Source organism: Crinia signifera, chromosome 2 (assembly GCF_055691185.1).
Source record: "Crinia signifera chromosome 2, ASM5569118v1, whole genome shotgun sequence".
Lineage (NCBI taxonomy): Eukaryota > Metazoa > Chordata > Amphibia > Anura > Myobatrachidae > Crinia > Crinia signifera.
In genome coordinates, this window is record NC_139218.1 from 17576102 (window position 1) to 17595248 (window position 19147).

At 49.5% G+C, this 19147-nt stretch overlaps 1 protein-coding gene across 1 annotated transcript in view; it reads right to left on the bottom strand.

Annotated features, from left to right (window-relative positions):
• Window positions 1-10882: 10882 nt before the first annotated feature.
• LOC146058372 (uncharacterized) overlaps window positions 10883-19147 on the bottom strand; it is a 39641-nt gene continuing 31376 nt past the window's right edge. The window contains exons 13-14 of the mRNA XM_083170657.1: window positions 13707-13850; window positions 10883-11406 (exon numbers count right to left, since the gene is read on the bottom strand). Of these exons, the coding sequence (XP_083026783.1) occupies window positions 13717-13850 (134 nt within the window). The 3' untranslated portion in view covers window positions 10883-11406; window positions 13707-13716. The remainder of the gene's footprint in view (window positions 11407-13706; window positions 13851-19147) is intronic.

Below are 19147 nucleotides of genomic sequence, written 5' to 3' on the forward strand. Positions count from 1 at the left end.
AATGCCATCTGCCCCTCCCCTTACAGGGACAACAGCTCACAAGGAGAAATGCCATCTGCCCCTCCCCTTACAGGGACAACAGCTCACAAGGGGAACTGCCATCTGCCCCTCCCCTTACAGGGACAACAGCTCACAAAGAGAAATGCCATCTGCCCCTCCCCTTACAGGGACAACAGCTCACAAGGGGAAATGCCATCTGCCCCTCCCCTTACAGGGACAACAGTTCACAAGGGGAAATGCCATCTGCCCCTCCCCTTACAGGGACAACAGCTCACAAGGGGAAATGCCATCTGCCCCTCCCCTTACAGGGACAACAGCTCACAAGGGGAAATGCCATCTGCCCCTCCCCTTACAGGGACAACAGCTCACAAAGAGAAATGCCATCTGCCCCTCCCCTTACAGGGACAACAGCTCACAAGAGGAAATGCCATCTGCCCCTCACCTTACAGGGACAACAGCTCACAAGGGGAAATGCCATCTGCCCCTCCCCTTACAGGGACAACAGCTCACAAGGGGAAATGCCATCTGCCCCTCCCCTTACAGGGACAACAGCTCACAAGGGGAAATGCCATCTGCTCCTCCCCTTACAGGGACCACAGCTCACAAGGGGAAATGCCATCTGCCCCTCCCCTTACAGGGACCACAGCTCACAAGGGAAACTGCCATCTGCCCCTCCCTTACAGGGACAACAGCTCACAAAGAGAAATGCCATCTGCCCCTCCCCTTACAGGGACAACCGCTCACAAGGGGAAATGCCATCTGCCCCTCCCCTTACAGGGACAACAGCTCACAAGGGGAAATGCCATCTGCTCCTCCCCTTACAGGGACCACAGCTCACAAGGGGAAATGCCATCTGCCCCTCCCCTTACAGGGACCACAGCTCACAAGGGGAACTGCCATCTGCCCCTCCCCTTACAGGGACAACAGCTCACAAAGAGAAATGCCATCTGCCCCTCCCCTTACAGGGACAACAGCTCACAAGGGGAAATGCCATCTGCCCCTCCCCTTACAGGGACAACAGCTCACAAGGGGAAATGCCATCTGCCCCTCCCCTAAAAGGGACCACAGCTCACAAGGGGAAATGCCATCAGCCCCTCCCCTTACAGGGACAACAGCTCACAAGGGCAAATGCCATCTGCCCCTCCCCTTACAGGGACAACAACTCACAAGCGGAGATGCCATCTACCCTCCCCTTACAGGGACCACAGCTCACAAGGGAAAATGCCATCTGCCCCTCCCCTAAAAGGGACCACAGCTCACAAGGGGAAATGCCATCTGCCCCTCCCCTTGCAGGGACAACAGCTCACAAGGAGAAATGCCATCTGCCCCTCCCCTTACAGGGACAACAGCTCACAAGGAGAAATGCCATCTGCCCCTCCCCTTACAGGGACCACAGCTCAAAAGGGGAAATGCCATCTGCCCCTCCCCTTACAGGGACAACAGCTCACAAGGAGAAATGCCATCTGCCCCTCCCCTAACAGGGACAACAGCTCACAAGGAGAAATGCCATCTGCCCCTCCCCTTACAGGGACAACAGCTCACAAAGAGAAATGCCATCTGCCCCTCCCCTTACAGGGACAACAGCTCACAAGGGGAAATGCCATCTGCCCCTCCCCTTACAGGGACAACAGCTCACAAGGGGAAATGCCATCTGCCCCTCCCCTTACAGGGACAACAGCTCACAAGGGGAAATGCCATCTGCCCCTCCCCTTACAGGGACAACAGCTCACAAGGAGAAATGCCATCTGCCCCTCCCCTTACAGGGACCACAGCTCAAAAGGGGAAATGCCATCTGCCCCTCCCCTTACAGGGACCACAGCTCACAAGGAGAAATGCCATCTGCCCCTCCCCTTACAGGGACAACAGCTCACAAGGAGAAATGCCATCTGCCCCTCCCCTTACAGGGACAACAGCTCACAAAGAGAAATGCCATCTGCCCCTCCCCTTACAGGGACAACAGCTCACAAGGGGAAATGCCATCTGCCCCTCCCCTTACAGGGACAACAGCTCACAAGGGGAAATGCCATCTGCCCCTCCCCTTACAGGGACAACAGCTCACAAGGGGAAATGCCATCTGCCCCTCCCCTTACAGGGACAACAGCTCACAAGGGGAAATGCCATCTGCCCCTCCCCTTACAGGGACAACAGCTCACAAAGAGAAATGCCATCTGCCCCTCCCCTTACAGGGACAACCGCTCACAAGGGGAAATGCCATCTGCCCCTCCCCTTACAGGGACAACAGCTCACAAGGGGAAATGCCATCTGCTCCTCCCCTTACAGGGACCACAGCTCACAAGGGGAAATGCCATCTGCCCCTCCCCTTACAGGGACCACAGCTCACAAGGGGAAATGCCATCTGCCCCTCCCCTTACAGGGACAACAGCTCACAAGGAGAAATGCCATCTGCCCCTCCCCTTACAGGGACCACAGCTCAAAAGGGGAAATGCCATCTACCCCTCCCCTTACAGGGACAACAGCTCACAAGGAGAAATGCCATCTGCCCCTCCCCTTACAGGGACAACAGCTCACAAGGAGAAATGCCATCTGCCCCTCCCCTTACAGGAACAACAGCTCACAAAGAGAAATGCCATCTGCCCCTCCCCTTACAGGGACAACAGCTCACAAGGGGAAATGCCATCTGCCCCTCCCCTTACAGGGACAACAGCTCACAAGGGGAAATGCCATCTGCCCCTCCCCTTACAGGGACAACAGCTCACAAGGGGAAATGCCATCTGCCCCTCCCCTTACAGGGACAACAGCTCACAAGGGGAAATGCCATCTGCCCCTCCCCTTACAGGGACAACAGCTCACAAAGAGAAATGCCATCTGCCCCTCCCCTTACAGGGACAACCGCTCACAAGGGGAAATGCCATCTGCCCCTCCCCTTACAGGGACAACAGCTCACAAGGGGAAATGCCATCTGCTCCTCCCCTTACAGGGACCACAGCTCACAAGGGGAAATGCCATCTGCCCCTCCCCTTACAGGGACCACAGCTCACAAGGGGAACTGCCATCTGCCCCTCCCCTTACAGGGACAACAGCTCACAAAGAGAAATGCCATCTGCCCCTCCCCTTACAGGGACAACAGCTCACAAGGGGAAATGCCATCTGCCCCTCCCCTTACAGGGACAACAGCTCACAAGGGGAAATGCCATCTGCCCCTCCCCTAAAAGGGACCACAGCTCACAAGGGGAAATGCCATCTGCCCCTCCCCTTACAGGGACAACAGCTCACAAGGGGAAATGCCATCTGCCCCTCCCCTTACAGGGACCACAACTCACAAGGGGAAATGCCATCTGCCCCTCCCCTTACAGGGACAACAGCTCACAAGGGCAAATGCCATCTGCCCCTCCCCTTACAGGTACAACAACTCACAAGCGGAGATGCCATCTACCCTCCCCTTACAGGGACCACAGCTCACAAGGGAAAATGCCATCTGCCCCTCCCCTAAAAGGGACCACAGCTCACAAGGGGAAATGCCATCTGCCCCTCCCCTTACAGGGACAACAGCTCACAAGGAGAAATGCCATCTGCCCCTCCCCTTACAGGGACAACAGCTCACAAGGAGAAATGCCATCTGCCCCTCCCCTTACAGGGACCACAGCTCAAAAGGGTAAATGCCATCTGCCCCTCCCCTTACAGGGACAACAGCTCACAAGGAGAAATGCCATCTGCCCCTCCCCTTACAGGGACAACAGCTCACAAGGAGAAATGCCATCTGCCCCTCCCCTTACAGGGACAACAGCTCACAAAGAGAAATGCCATCTGCCCCTCCCCTTACAGGGACAACAGCTCACAAGGGGAAATGCCATCTGCCCCTCCCCTTACAGGGACAACAGCTCACAAGGGGAAATGCCATCTGCCCCTCCCCTTACAGGGACAACAGCTCACAAGGGGAAATGCCATCTGCCCCTCCCCTTACAGGGACAACAGCTCACAAGGGGAAATGCCATCTGCCCCTCCCCTTACAGGGACCACAACTTACAAGGGGAAATGCCATCTGCCCCTCCCCTTACATGGACAACAGCTCACAAGGGCAAATGCCATCTGCCCCTCCCCTTACAGGGACAACAACTCACAAGCGGAGATGCCATCTACCCTCCCCTTACAGGGACCACAGCTCACAAGGGAAAATGCCATCTGCCCCTCCCCTAAAAGGGACCACAGCTCACAAGGGGAAATGCCATCTGCCCCTCCCCTTACAGGGACAACAGCTCACAAGGAGAAATGCCATCTGTCCCTCCCCTTACAGGGACAACAGCTCACAAGGAGAAATCCCATCTGCCCCTCCCCTTACAGGGACCACAGCTCAAAAGGGGAAATGCCATCTGCCCCTCCCCTTACAGGGACAACAGCTCACAAGGAGAAATGCCATCTGCCCCTCCCCTTACAGGGACAACAGCTTACAAGGAGAAATGCCATCTGCCCCTACCCTTACAGGGACAACAGCTCACAAGGAGAAATGCCATCTGCCCCTCCCCTTACAGGGACCACAGCTCAAAAGGGGAAATGCCATCTGCCCCCCACCTTACAGGGACAACAGCTCACAAGGAGAAAAGCCATCTGCCCCTCCCCTTACAGGGACCCATCAGGGTGCTTGTACAATTAAAAATCGCATCAGTGTAAATCGGGGGCACCGTGCTAGGAAACAAGTACCCAAAACAAAAACAAAACAAGCAACTAGCAATCATCAAATAAAAAACAAAACAAATTCTGCTTGTTATAACCTGAATGGCAACTATGATTTTATCGACCCAGATTTTCTTCCTGCAGTGGGCTTGGTTTGGTACAAGAATATTACCGATAGGCACATAATTCAGTGAGCAGCTCCGTCCAGTGGTAGAAAACTGTACTACACATAGAGATAGTAACTGTTGTCATCTGAAAAGCTCATGTGCATTCCACACTGGGTTTATTTATTTATTAACAGTTTCTTATTTATCGTCAGGGCCGACGCCACCACTAGGCAGATCTAGGCATTTGCCTAGGGCACCGGCCACTGGAGGGCGGCAGTTCGCCCCTCGCCCCCCATGCAAAGGGGGTACCTGCTGCGCCATCTGGGGAGCGGGCAGGGGGGTCCATGCCGGCTTCTGACAGGAGCCTGCAGTGGTGTCATTGCCGCGCGGGTACCTGCGGCGCTGTGTATAAAGCTGGCGGCGGTGGGGGATCCCTGCAGTGAATAAGAAATAACTAGCGCTATGCGGCGGCACGGGAAAACACTGGCCGCACAGTGTTTTCAAAACAGAAGCGCTTCCCGCGCCGCCGCATAGCGCTAATTATTTCTTATTCACTGCAGAGACCCCCCGCCGCCGCCAGATTTATACACAGCGCCGCAGGTACCCGCGCGGCAAGGACACCACTGCAGGCTCCTGTCAGACGCCAGCATGGACCCCCCTGCCCGCTCCCCAGATGGTGCAACAGATACGCACCACCCACACCCCCGGCACCGGGGCGCCCCCGCCCCGACTCGCCTAGTGCGCTACGGTGCACACATATTCCGCAGCGCTGTACAGAAAATATTTTGAACATTCACATCAGTCCCTGTCCCAGTAGAGCTTACAATCTATATTCCCTACCACACGCACACACAGACATTCTAGGGTTAATTTTGTTAGGAGCTAATTAGCCTAACAGTATATTTTTGGATTGTGGGAGGAAACCAGAGTACCCGGAGGAAACCCACGCAAGCACGGGGAGAATATACAAACTTCACACAGTTAGGGCCATGGTGGGAATCAAACCTATGACCTCAGCGCTGTGAGGCAGTAATGTAACCATTACACCATCCGTACTGCCCCGTATATATAACACATGGTGGGAATAGAGCCCATGACCTCAGTGCTGTGAGGCAGTAATGCTAACCATTACACCATCCATACTGCCCCGTATATATAACACATGGTGGGGATATAACCCATGACCTCAGTGCTGTGAGGCAGTAATGCTAACCATTACACCATCCGTACTGCCCCGTATATATAACACATGGTGGGGATAGAACCCATGACCTCAGCGCTGTGAGGCAGTAATGCTAACCATTACACCGTCCGTGCTGGGTTGCTGCTGCTTGTTCCTTCAGTAGGTAAGGGCAGAACATTATAGCCACTCTTGCCTACTTGTGAAAAAGCATTTTAGGGAGATTGTGCTGCATTGAATTGGACGTGTAGGGGCACATTTACTAAGAAGGAGAGGGGGACCCCTTTATTCGGGAGTTCCCCACTCCCCATGGGTCCCTGCCTGGGCTGACTGGTTGGAGGGTTAATAGTTTGGCAGGGGGGCCTTATATAATAATTGTGCCTGGCTGTGCCATTACCCTGCTGGCTGGTTGGGCCTGTGCTGGTTCTCAAAATTAGAGTTACCACCAATTGTCTGGGACTACTCCGGAAAGTCCGGTAATTAAGTTGGGTGTCTGAAGTCTGGACAGATGGTGTATAGTCCAGGAACAGGGCAGGGAGGGAGAGTCGGGCAGCGATAATAGCCGCTGGCGTGGCCTGACGAAGATAGAAGAGCAGGTCTGTGGCTCCTGATTGGCTGCGGGACCGTGTGAGCTGGTGAGAGATTCAAGACCTGCTCTAACAACAATACAGACGCCGAGGCAGGCTGTGCTTCCTTTGATTCTCTGCCCGGCTCAGTAGCGCACGCAGGAGGGGTTTCTGAGTACCCAGAACCCCCCAGGAGTCTAAGGGCCCTAGGCTGAAAGCAGAGGGTCCCCTCTTTCCATGGGTACAAGAATTTTAAAAATCGGCCCTTGGGAACCGGAGATATCTGACTTCAAAGCAGTGGTCCCCATCCAAGCCTGTTAATTGCTCTTCCCAGTCAGGTTCTGTCTGACTTAGAGTTTTTCTGAGGGTATATTCCAAATGCTGGGACTCTCCCCCTTTGATGGGGAGATGCTGGGACTCTCCCACCAGAAAATTATGAATAATAAGCCCACTCCACTATACACCCCTCCTCTGCGTATTAAACATCCTCTACCACCCTGGAAGTTATGTATCAGGGCACCTTCATTCAGCCCAATGCCCCCTTCTCCCACCCCATCTCCCACCATCTGTGCAGTAAAGGGGTAATTAATGGAAATTACTGATCCAGGCCCTACATGCTGAGTCGTTGATATAATACCCCCTACCACCCGCGGGACATCAAAGCTTCCCCCACCCTGGAGGATCGGTAGGTGCCCCAATAAATTGCTATGCCCAGGGGTCTACACTGCTGTTGACGCCCCTGTATATATATATGTGTGCTCGCCACGCTTCGGGTTCGCGTGGATCGTGGGGTGTCGTTAACAATTGTGGTTGACATTTCACTGCTAAGGGTGCCTATTTGGGCTCTGTGGCCCATTTAACATTGTTTCCTATGGCAAAATCGCGGGCATTGAGGCATTGAACTGAAAAATCGCGTCCATTGAAAAATTTAACATTGATCCCTATGGCAAATCGCGGGCATCGCGTCGGTCGCGTCGCACCCGTTACTGTAGTGCATGCGATGCCCGCGATGCCCGCGATTTTTTACACCCGATGACCGCGATGGACATCGTGAGCGCCATGCTAGGTAAAGAGTACCGATAAATCTTAATTGTGAGGGGGAGCAGCGCCACCAGTCAGATCTGTGTCTCCCCACCAACGGCAGCAGTGCTAGGCATTGATCGGCAGCAGAAACAACCAGCACCTCCCCACTAGCCTCTGACAGTAGAGACTCAGCGCCCCTCCAAAGATGGCCACCGCAGCAGAGGAGACAGCCGCTAGAGGTACAGAAGTACTTCTAGCGTGTCTTCTTCTCTGGCGGTGGCCATTTTTGGATAGGCGCATGGTCTCTGTATTGCTGTCAGAGACTCTGCACCTTCGCGACGCCACTACCCCTGCCGCCGGGCGCCCCCCCCAGCATTAACGGCGTTAAAACATTAAATCTGCGTTAAGGTGCTGGTGCGTTAACGCGTTATTAACGCGTTAATGTGCCCAGCAATAATATATATATGTGTGTGTGTGTGTGTGTGTGTATATATATATTTTTTTTTGTTATTATTATTATTATTAATATACATTTGGTCTATCTATAATACTTTAACCGACCTGGCATATACTGGGCCACCTAAGTGTCCATCTCCGTGCTTTGCTCCGCCCCTCTGGAAACCCCCTTCTGAAAATCTGGCGTTTGCCCCTGCGGCTGCCTGCCTCACCACTCACCCTGCCTGCCACACTGCTCATCCTGCCTTCCTCACCGCTCACCCTGCCTGGCTTCAGCTTGGCAACGAGCATGTAACCCCTGGCATAGAGTACATAGTATGTATCCCCTGGCAAAGAGCATGTAACTCCTGGCAGATCATGTAACCTCTGGCAGAGAGCATGCAATCCCTGACATCGAGCATGAAATATTGAAATCCTTGGCATCAAGAATGTAACCTGTAGCAACGAGCATGTAGGTAAGCAGCACTTATATGTAATAGGCTTTACGGCGTGTGATATTATATATAATGGGCTTTACGGCATGTGGCATTATATATAACGGGCATTACAGTGTGTGGCATAACGTGTAATGGGCATTACAGTGTTTGGTATAACGTGTAATGGGCATTACAGTGTTTGGTATAACGTGTAATGGGCATTATGGTGTTTGGTATAATGTGTAATGGGCATTACGGTGTTTGGTATAACGTGTAATGGCCATTACGGTGTTTGGTATAATGTGTAATGGGCATTACGGTGTTTGGTATAACGTGTAATGGGCATTATGGTATTTGGTATAATGTGTAATGGGCATTATAGTGTTTTGTATAATGTGTAATGGGCATTACGGTGTTTGGTATAACATGTAATAGGCATTACGGTGTTTGGTATAAAGTGTAATGGGCATTTTTGGTATAACGTGTAATGGGCATTACGGTGTTTGGTATAACGTGTAATGGGCATTACGGTGTTTGGTATAACATGTAATGGGCATTACGGTGTTTGGTATAAAGTGTAATGGGCATTTTTGGTATAACGTGTAATGGGCATTACGGTGTTTGGTATAATGTGTAATGAGCATTATGGCATACGTGGGTGATGTGTAATAAGCATTATTTTGAAAATACCTTTGGCATACACTTTTCCTATTTTTAGTTTGTCTGGCTCCTACATTTTGAAAACATTTGCCAAGCCCTGGCGTAACGTGTATTGGGCATGTGTGGCATAATGTGTAATGGGCATTATGGTGTGTGGCATAACGAGTAATGGGCATCACGGTGTATGGCAAAACATGCAATGGGTATAGCAGTGTGTGGCAAAATGTGTAATGGATATTGCAGTTTGTGGCAAAATGTGTAAGTGGCATTATGGTGTGCAAAATCAAGAATAGAATGGAGCAAAGATAAAAAAAAGTGATAAGGTGGGTTAAGGGGCGGGGCTGGGGGCAGGTCAGGTGGTGGGCTGTGGGTGGATCAAGGGTGTAGGCCACTGTCTGGTAATCTCTCAAGAAAAAGGTGGTAACCCTACTCAAAATACATGTGACACTATTCATTAATTCACAGTAGTGCCCCTTATACATATTACAACACAGCCGCCTATACATGTTATGCCACAGTAGTTACACCACAGTAGAGTTGCCTATGTACATTATACCACAGTATTGCCACATTTTCACCTTTTGGAAAGGTGGAAAAGGAGAATAGAGGGAACCAGCAACAACATTGCCATTCAGGGATGAATTGTATATATATATGGCAGCTGGCAAGAGCGGGTTGGCATCAGCGTGGGGACTGTGGCTGAGCCCATGGGCCACAGCTTGCCCACCCCCAGAATATTACATTGTATGAGGTATAACAGTGATATAATACACAGTATAATACAGATCAATGAGTACATTACAGGGTATGAGGTAGAACAGAGATAAGATTTACAGTATGATACAGATCTGTGAGGACGTTGTCATGGGTGTGTTTATTATACTAGAGATAGTAATATGTAGTAAAATCCAGATCTGTGATTACATTGCTATGTGTATATATTACAGTGTATGAGATATACAGGATAATGCAGATCAATGATTACAATGTTGGTGTGTATATTACAGTGTATAATGTATAACAGTGATATCATATATCAGTATAATATCAATCAGTGAATATAATATATAATGGGGGTAGAATAAGGTCATTATATACTGTGTAAATCAGGTCAGCCAGTACATTACCCTGTTGTGTTTGGGCCAGATGCACTAAGCTTAAAAAGTGATAAAATGGAGAGTGATAAACCACCAGCCAATCAGCTCCTAGGCTGTGTTTAAAAAATGACAGATAGGAGCTGATTGGTTGGTGGTTTATCACTCTTCATTTTATCACTTTTCAAGGCTTAGTAAAACTCGCCCTGTGTGTGTGTGTGTGTGTGTGTGTGTGTATACTGGTGGAATATCATCCCACCTAAACAAGCCAATTTTTGTATACGCCCCACCCTTACGTAACTACTCCTCTGTTATACCAAACTCACACAAATGTTGGGGGTGGTATACTAACTAGACAATGTAATAAGTGTTTAAGCAAATTACTTCAAAGATAGCTATTATTTACAATATTGGCAGTGCCACAAAATGAATGATATGCGGGTTATACACTGAAGTATATAGTTACCAATATCGGTTAGTGACCTCACCGGTAACCCCATGAAATAGGCCACACATGGTAGCTGGTCCCCAGGTAAGAAGGGTTGGTGACCAGGAGGCTGCGTGCCTACAAAGTTGGACCAAGCAAGCCACCAGCCACATGTTGTGTAGGTATTTGTGGTTTTAGAAACCTTCCCTTGAGCGCTTCACTTGGCTGAGATGCCCCGGTACCTTACTTGGTGTCCCTTGCACTAAAGACAAGTTATAGAACAAATGGATGGTTTAAGGACCACAGGCGCTCTGGCTGCTCACATGTATTAAAACTATTTATTTAGTGTAAAAGGCATCAAACAGAACAAACAGAAATAGACAACATATGAAAATATCCAATCCACTGACAGTTGAGCCAGTAATATATTAAAAAAAGACAGGGGTGTCCCTTACCCGAGCCCTAGTGATGGGGCCACAGGTGGAATATTTGCAGAGCGCCTCCGGAATAAGCATGCATCCTGCTAGCCTCCAAAGGTTTGAGGCTGGGTAGGTCCCTGGTCCAGTGTTTAATCATTTTGGGGACCAAATTCCGGGATCCCTCCGATCCCGGGAATGGCCACCCTATGTCGGACTGTACAAAGCATGGATATTATATATAATGCTATAACACTTATATATATATATATATCATCACAATCTTTATTCTAAATCAGTATAAGTCATAATAAAGGACAGCTTTGTACTTTACTTAAATAAATGATTACAGATCAGAAAAATAGAACACAGATCCACGGCGCTGTCTGTGCGGGGACTCCGTGGATTGGTACGAGCTGTTGTACTGACTATCTGTAAGAAACAAAAACATTATCGAATTATAAAGGGCAGATTCACCCAGGAAATGACCCTGCCGAGGGGTCACACCAAACTGCTGGCTCCTGCTCATTGACAGGAGCCAAGTGCGCATCACATGCAGCATCATATGCAGCACCAGTCTCCTATCTCTGTGCAGGAGCAGGCTGCATACACAGAGAGCTCTATGCGGGCAGTCCACATCGAAAACTGCAAGGTTAAACAGAGCTCAATCAAGCCTTTAGTTTGGTTTTAAGGCCCATCCACTAGTCTGATTTGGCAACTTTTCACCCCATTCCGAGGAATTGGGCTGAGAAATCGGGTGAAAAGTTGCAAAATCGGAAGTGTCCAATCCGACGCACATGGGATTTAGAGATCAGACCTGACACGGGCAGCTATCTGGGATTGCAGGCAATATCTCACATGTGATCCTGCTGCATGGTAATTATATTATATGTAACCCCTGGGAGTGCTGCAGTTGGACTTGAGCACCCAGAGGCTACTAATAACTTCTACACAAATAAGGAGAGAGATGGACAAAGTCTCTTAACATTCCAGGAAGAGAAACTACACCTCCCAGGAGGCCACTGTAAAAAGGGGGAGGAGCTAAAAACGGATCTGTGTGTGGGAGGACTGGAATCCCCCAGTGCATGAGGGAGAGGAGATCACAGAGTATCCAGAGAGAGACTGTGCTGTGTGAGAAGTCCAGGAGAGGGGACCCTGTACAAGAAGTCACAATATTCTTGATATAGACAGAACTCACAGTTTGAAGAAGGATTCCAGAGCCAGGGGGAGTGCTGTGAAGTGACAGTGAGGAGCACCAGGGAGAGGCTTGCATGCCCCTCTGAGGAAGGACACATTGCAAGTCAGCCATCTTGAATGAGAATCAAGTTCAAGTCTTGTGATCCCCATGTCTGCAGATAAGTAACTGTTATTTAAGTGGGGTTTGGACTGTGTCTGGCCACAAGGGCTGAAGAGTTAGGGATAGATGGGAGGGCAGGTAAATATGCATCAAGCATCATGCATTTGAACTTATACTCCATGGTATTCCCCTGATGATAAATAAAAGCTGTGGAACTACAAGTCTCAGGATACACTTAAGCAAGGACACATGCTGAGGAATTCCTATTTGTTGCTGCATACACGTGTACACACTGGGATTGTTCTACTTTACTGCAAAGGATTAACAACTCCTGCAAAGCTGTAAACTGGACAGAGAGTGTTTCCAAGCCATGCTGACATCAATATAGAACAGGGTTGCCGACCCTCCCGAAATTCTGGTCCCCCTCCCGGCCCCCCGGAAGGGTGGGCAACCCTCCCGGATTCAGGGGGGACTCCCGCTGACCCCCGGATCGCTGCATTAAAATGCTGCAATCCTCGGGTCTCAGAGGAGGGGGCGGAGCTAAAATGACACAATCGCGTCATTTTAGCCCCGTCCCCTTAACGGAGATCCCTGAATTCGCTGGTTTACCAGCATGGGGGCGGGGCTTAGTGATGTCACGCTTAAGCCTCGCCCCCTGAGCGGCTACTGAAACTCTCCTCTCCGGGCTTCTCCCGGAGAGGAGAATAAGAAAGTCGGCAACCCTGATATAGAAGGGCCCCAACTTGCAGTGCACTGCTCCATTTGTGTGGTTTTGTGTGGTATCATTGTGCATGGAAGGTATTGTAGAGTTATAAGTAAATATGCTACATACAGCACATGTGGTTATTTCCATTAGCCAGCACCTGTAAGGTTAGTCTCTGAGATACTGAGTCAGTGTAAAAGTGTATGACAAGTGATGTTTATGTCAGAGACAGTTGGAATCATTTAGAGTTATTGTGCTAGCCGATTGTCCACAGTATAAGCTAGGAGCTGGTGTTATGCTTTCATCCCCAATGTCCTATTATTGTATTGTTCCCATCATTCTGTCATGTCATTCCAATGTATGATTTTCATATAAAATTACAAAAGCTGCATTTAGTTGCCCCAGTTAAATAAATGTGCCAAGTTGGCTTCTGCAGCACACAGTGTGTCACAGCGTATTAGTACTGGGCAGGGGGTTTCCCGAATCTCCCCCTGGTGTACTTCCAGAACACTCCCCAGAAGAGAAGCCGCAATTCGGGTGGAGGCACTGCCAATAGTTCCGAGGTGAGATACACCTACATCATTCGGTACATATATACCCTCACTCCGCATATTACAGAAGGGGGTGTTACATATATAAAGTTCTGTTTATATTCTAATAAAACCTGATTATAAAACACAAGAACACAGTCTCTACCAGAGGCAGCGGATTGTGATAAATTGTGCGCATTACCGTTGGTATTTTATTTGTACCCGTAGAAGCACCAGATGGTCCCGGGAATACTGGAGTCGTAACAGCAGCCTCTAGAATAACAGTCCTTGGGGGTGATGTTGAGGTACCCACAGTCTCTCCTCAGCTTGTGGCTCACAGAGCATCCTGCACACGATACAACAATGTCATCAGCGAGGAATCTAACACAGCGCTACACACATGGGCCCTTATTCTGATTGACGCGGACTTTACCGCATACTTTCGGATCGCGTCTTTACGGCGTCTGCGCATGCGTGGAGAACGCAACGCGCATGTGCCACGCCTTGACTCGGTACCAGTTCGGCCAAATCCCGTCCAGAACTGTTCACCGCTATCATTCGGGAAATAGGGGCGTATTATGGGCGTCATGCGGAATGACACATGGGCGTAGTTTCAAAGTGGGCAAAACGGGGCGGAAACATGGGCGGACACGGGGGAGTACACTTATGTTGGGGGGCGTACATTCGGAAACCACTCCGAATGCACGCGATCAAAAAGGGCAGAAATGTGCGGTGTCCACAAGTGTACTATTGCTTTGCGGACACCACTCGTTCATGCGGTAGGCGAACGTACGCCTAATGACTACAACCATTAACACCTGAACCCAATAGAATCTACTCCTTTACTCATTACTCACTAATAGGCCGCTTGTCAGTGCTTTAATTGAAACCATTGCTGCTTCAAGGAAACCTTACTAGTCCCCCACATATGCTGTACTTGTCAGACACTTTCAAACTGCTAACAATGGACATGACAGAATATTAATACTATCAATACACATGTGTATTTGACATGTACTCATGAAACCACACATTTAGGGTAAAGTAAACACATTTATTTATATTCATGTCACAGTCAATGCCAGTGTGATGCAATGACCATAAAATAATACATACAAACAATAAACAACATGGCAGGAATGCAGCAAAATAAATAATAATACAAAACAAATATAATTGCACACAGATGGACTCCAGCACCTCCTATGTGCCACTGCACATGCAGCCAGTGGGAAATGAGGAGGCTGCTGGCCCTTCTACAGCAGGGCAAGCTGCACCTGACCATTCAACAGCAGGGCACCCTACACCTGGCCCTTCTGCAGCAGGCCAACCTGCAGCTGGCTCATATGCACCATCAGCAGAATCATTTGGAACACAACCGGGGACTTCACAAGATAGTACCATGGCCATCACTTCAAGTACAGCTGACAGTAATGGCAGGCAAAAGAGGGCAACAGGGGAACCACAAAGGACATATGAAGCAAGGGCTCACCTGGTTACCCTCAGCACGTGATTGGACACAAGAAGCTGACACACACAGCACAATGGAAGATTTGGGAACACATAACGGCGGAGATTAATGCAGCCACAAGTTCATTTCCGACCACGTTTGGCCTTGGTAGGCTCCTTGGCCTGTGCAGCAGCTCTTCGTGGACGGCCAGATGCTGGGGCAGGTGGAGCAGATGATGTGGAGGGGTTGGCTGGTCTACCCCTCCTGCCAGCAGGGAGTGTTGCCGGTGGTAATGCACCAGAAACGGATGACATTAGGACCCTGTTGCTGGTAACCAGCTCCACCATAAGCTCATTATGGTGGAGGAGGAGATCATTTTGGCGGGTGGCTTGCTCGGCCAGCACCTGAGCACTTGCAGCCATGGCCTGCATGCTCGCAGCCATGGACTGCTGGGTGCTGACCAAGCTCGCCAGGATCTCCTCGGTCCTACGCACCCGTTCTGATGCCAAGTCTCCCTGCTGGTTGATGTCCCCAAGCACCTGGGCCAAGGCGGCCAAATCGGCTTGGGCCGATGCCTGCTGCTGCACAGGCCTACCTCTGGGGCCAGGTGGCACGGACTCCTCCACCTCCTGAGCAGAGTCGTCACCAAGCGGTGGGGTGTCTGTGGGAAAAGATAAACCCAATTAGGAGACATTCTACGATAATTACTTGCACAAGTTTATGGCATGACCAATATTTACCTTCCAGAAAAGACGCAAACACTTCAGCTGGGGCCTCACTATCCATCGTGCTCACCCCCCTGATCTCCTCAACTGATATACAGCTCTCGGCCATCACCTCCAGGGGGGTGAGCTCTAGCCCTGATGGCATGGGCCCGGCCCCAGATGTCTGGCTGTGTTCCCACCGCTTGGTCATCTTCCTCTTCAGGTTGGTTTTGAAGTCCTGCCACCTGCAATGTAAGTTGACATATTAATACATGTCACTCCCAATGTTAGCTGTTGCAGCCATTGCTCTGTGCTACATATTACAACATGTGATTAATGTCCCATATATAATATTACATGCAACTATGATATCAACCGTTACAATACACATTCACAATCACCCTACTCTAACTCTCAACGAAATAACATGGCAATAATGTATGTGTATCGTAACAACCTCACGGCCCATTTGCTAAATGCATCTAAGCATCAATTCAATCATTACTTGGCTATTACTGGCCACATGTATCACAAAACAACTTGCCTCTTCTTCACATGGTCCGTCTCACGAACTTGTGGCGCTACTTCATTAATCTCTGCCGTTATCTGTTCCCAAATCTTCCATCTGCGTGTGTGTGTCAGCTTCTCCGATGGACACTCAATCCAATCACGTGCTCGGGGAACCAGGATGGCAAGCTCCTGTGCTTCATATGCCTTATTTCTTGTAGTTGGTTCCTCTGTTGCCCTGGCTTTCCCCTTGCCACGTCCTTGGCCACGCCCCCTGTCACGTGTCGCTGCACTTGAAGTGCTGGCCATGGTACTACCTTGTGAAGTCCCCGGTTGTGTTCCAAACAATTCTGCTGATGGTGCATATGAGCCAGCTGCAGGTTGGCCTGCTGCAGAAGGGCCAGGTGTAGGTTGCCCTGCTGTAGAATGGTCAGGTGCAGGTTCCCCTGCTGTAGAAGGGCCAGCAGCCTCCTCATTACCCACTGGCCGCATGTGCAGTGGCACATAGGTGGTGCTGGAGTCCATCTGGTCAAATAGTTGCTGCAGCACTGGGTCCACCTCTGGTTGTGATCCAGACATGTTAGCAACAACATTGTCACCTTCTAATACACCTTTATATACTGTTTGTGTATCCTGTTTGGCGGACATCAGCGGCAGCTGCGTTCCGTGCTTGTGCGTACGTCGCTGTTTTTTCGCGCCGCATACGGTGGCGGAAATTCCATTGTGTAAAACCTGGCGAAAGTTCTACATGAAATACTGGTCACCAATGCTAACATTGCATAGAATCTTCTGATACACCTGTGACTATTGCACAATACACATGCTATTTGCTAGCATGACATGACATTTGATTCATGACTACTGTGGTATTGTGGCGTTTTAGTGCAAGCTAAAAGTAGCCCAATCCCTTAGAGAATCCAGGCCACAAGTCATGCAATACTCATCTCTACTGTTATAGACCACACATGTGAGAGCCCTATAAATAGTGACTTCCTGCTAGAATCATTTGTCTCCAGATCTGGACTTGTCAGGGTCTAAGGTAAGCTCTTCCATGCTCCTTGTAGATATGATATCCATTAACAATGTAAGTGTATGAATGTATGCACCATTGCCTCACTGACTACAGATTGTTGGGCCAGCAAAGTGGGTGTATCATTATTGCAACATGTCACATGTTCACTATTTCACTCACAGGTCTTAAACCTGTGTGGGTTCATCTATTGCAGGACAACATGTCCCAGCAATAGATGAAATGTGTCATAGTACATGATGTCGGCAAAAAATGCTGACACCTTTATCTGTGTGTTTTGGACGGTGTGTATTGAGTTCATATTATTGTGTCATCATTAGAGAGTCAAATGGATCTGCGGGATTTCACGGGGCGGCCATCTATTGTACGTATTGAAGGCTACAAATCTATTTGTAGTGGGATATGCCCATTATGTGCATAGGTGCATCAGTATTTATGTTCATTTCTTTATAGGTTGCTGAAGCTATTATGCGCTACATGGAGAGGAGGCTAAGGGCACTTGCGGCTCTCCCCACTCGTCGGCCAAGGAGGCCAGGACGTGCTAGAATCTATCGCACACGGGTGACTCTGTTTGCTATGCCCGATGATGAGGTACTTACTAGGTACCGGTTACCGCCACATGTAATTCTGGATCTGCTCACCTTAATTCAGAGCGATCTGGAACCTCTACACGGGATCACGACAGCAATTCCGCCTCACACACAGCTGCTGGCGGTGTTGCATTTCTGCGCCTCAGGATCATTCCAACAAGTAGTGGCAGTACTTGCTGGAATATCTCAGCCGGCCTTCTGCCGAATCCTGAGGCGTGTGACGTCGGCCATGTTCAGGCGCAAGGGGCACTTCATGGCCATGACATTTGCCACCGAGACCCTGCGCAGAAGCCAGCAGGCCTTCCATCAAATTGCTGGCTTCCCTAATGTGATAGGGGCTGTGGATGGCACCCATGTACCATTTGTGCCTCCATCTCGAAGTGAGAAGATATATAGGAACCGCAAATTGTTCCACTCACTGAACGTGATGGTGGTATGTGGCCCATCCATGGAGATTCTCGCCTTCAACTCGAAGTTTCCCGGAAGTGCCCATGACTCTCATGTCATCCGACAAACCGGGATATGGCAAAGACTCCAAGAGCTGGAAGGCCGTGATGCGTGGGTTCTGGGTGACTCCGGTTACCCATGTACGCCCTGGCTACTTACGCCGTACAGCTACCCAGCACCGGGCCCACAGGAGGCATTCAATCGGGCGCATGTTGCCACCAGGCAAGTGGTGGAGCGCTCAATTGGCCTTTTAAAAGGTCGATTTAGAGTGCTCCACCGCACTGGTGGTGACTTACAATATGCGCCTGAAATGGTGTCGAGGATCGTGGGCCTGTGTATATTTTTCCACAACATTGCTGTGCGGCGTGAGATACCCTTTGATGAGTGGGAGGTACCATCTGAGCCGCAAGATCCGCCCATGCGCCCATCCCGCGCCCCTGAATGCCGGAGGGGATACCAGCTGCGGGACTCTGTGGCGCAAAGATACTTCAGGTACATGTTATCGAGTTGACAGAACACACCAATTATTGTAAAAATCACCTCTTCAAATAAGTACAGTGTGTTAGTTGTCAGTGTTACAACACGAAAATTAGCCAGCCTGCCCTCCTAATGGCAAAGAAATAGGAGATATTTATCATATGTGCTTAGTTTTGGGGGAAGTTAAATATAGGTGCTAATTATTATACCTTGATCAAGGGATCTTATGTGTTTGTTATATCTTCATTATTGTAGTTGATACTATCCCTGATGACTGGTGAGTACATTGATTTATTCTGTAATGTGTTTGGGATTTTTTCATGTGTTGATGTCTGATTTGTTTGCAGATATATATATATATATATATATATATATATATCTATATATATGATATTAGAATTTATTCACATGTTTCAACATTTCAAGGAGCAGGCAGCC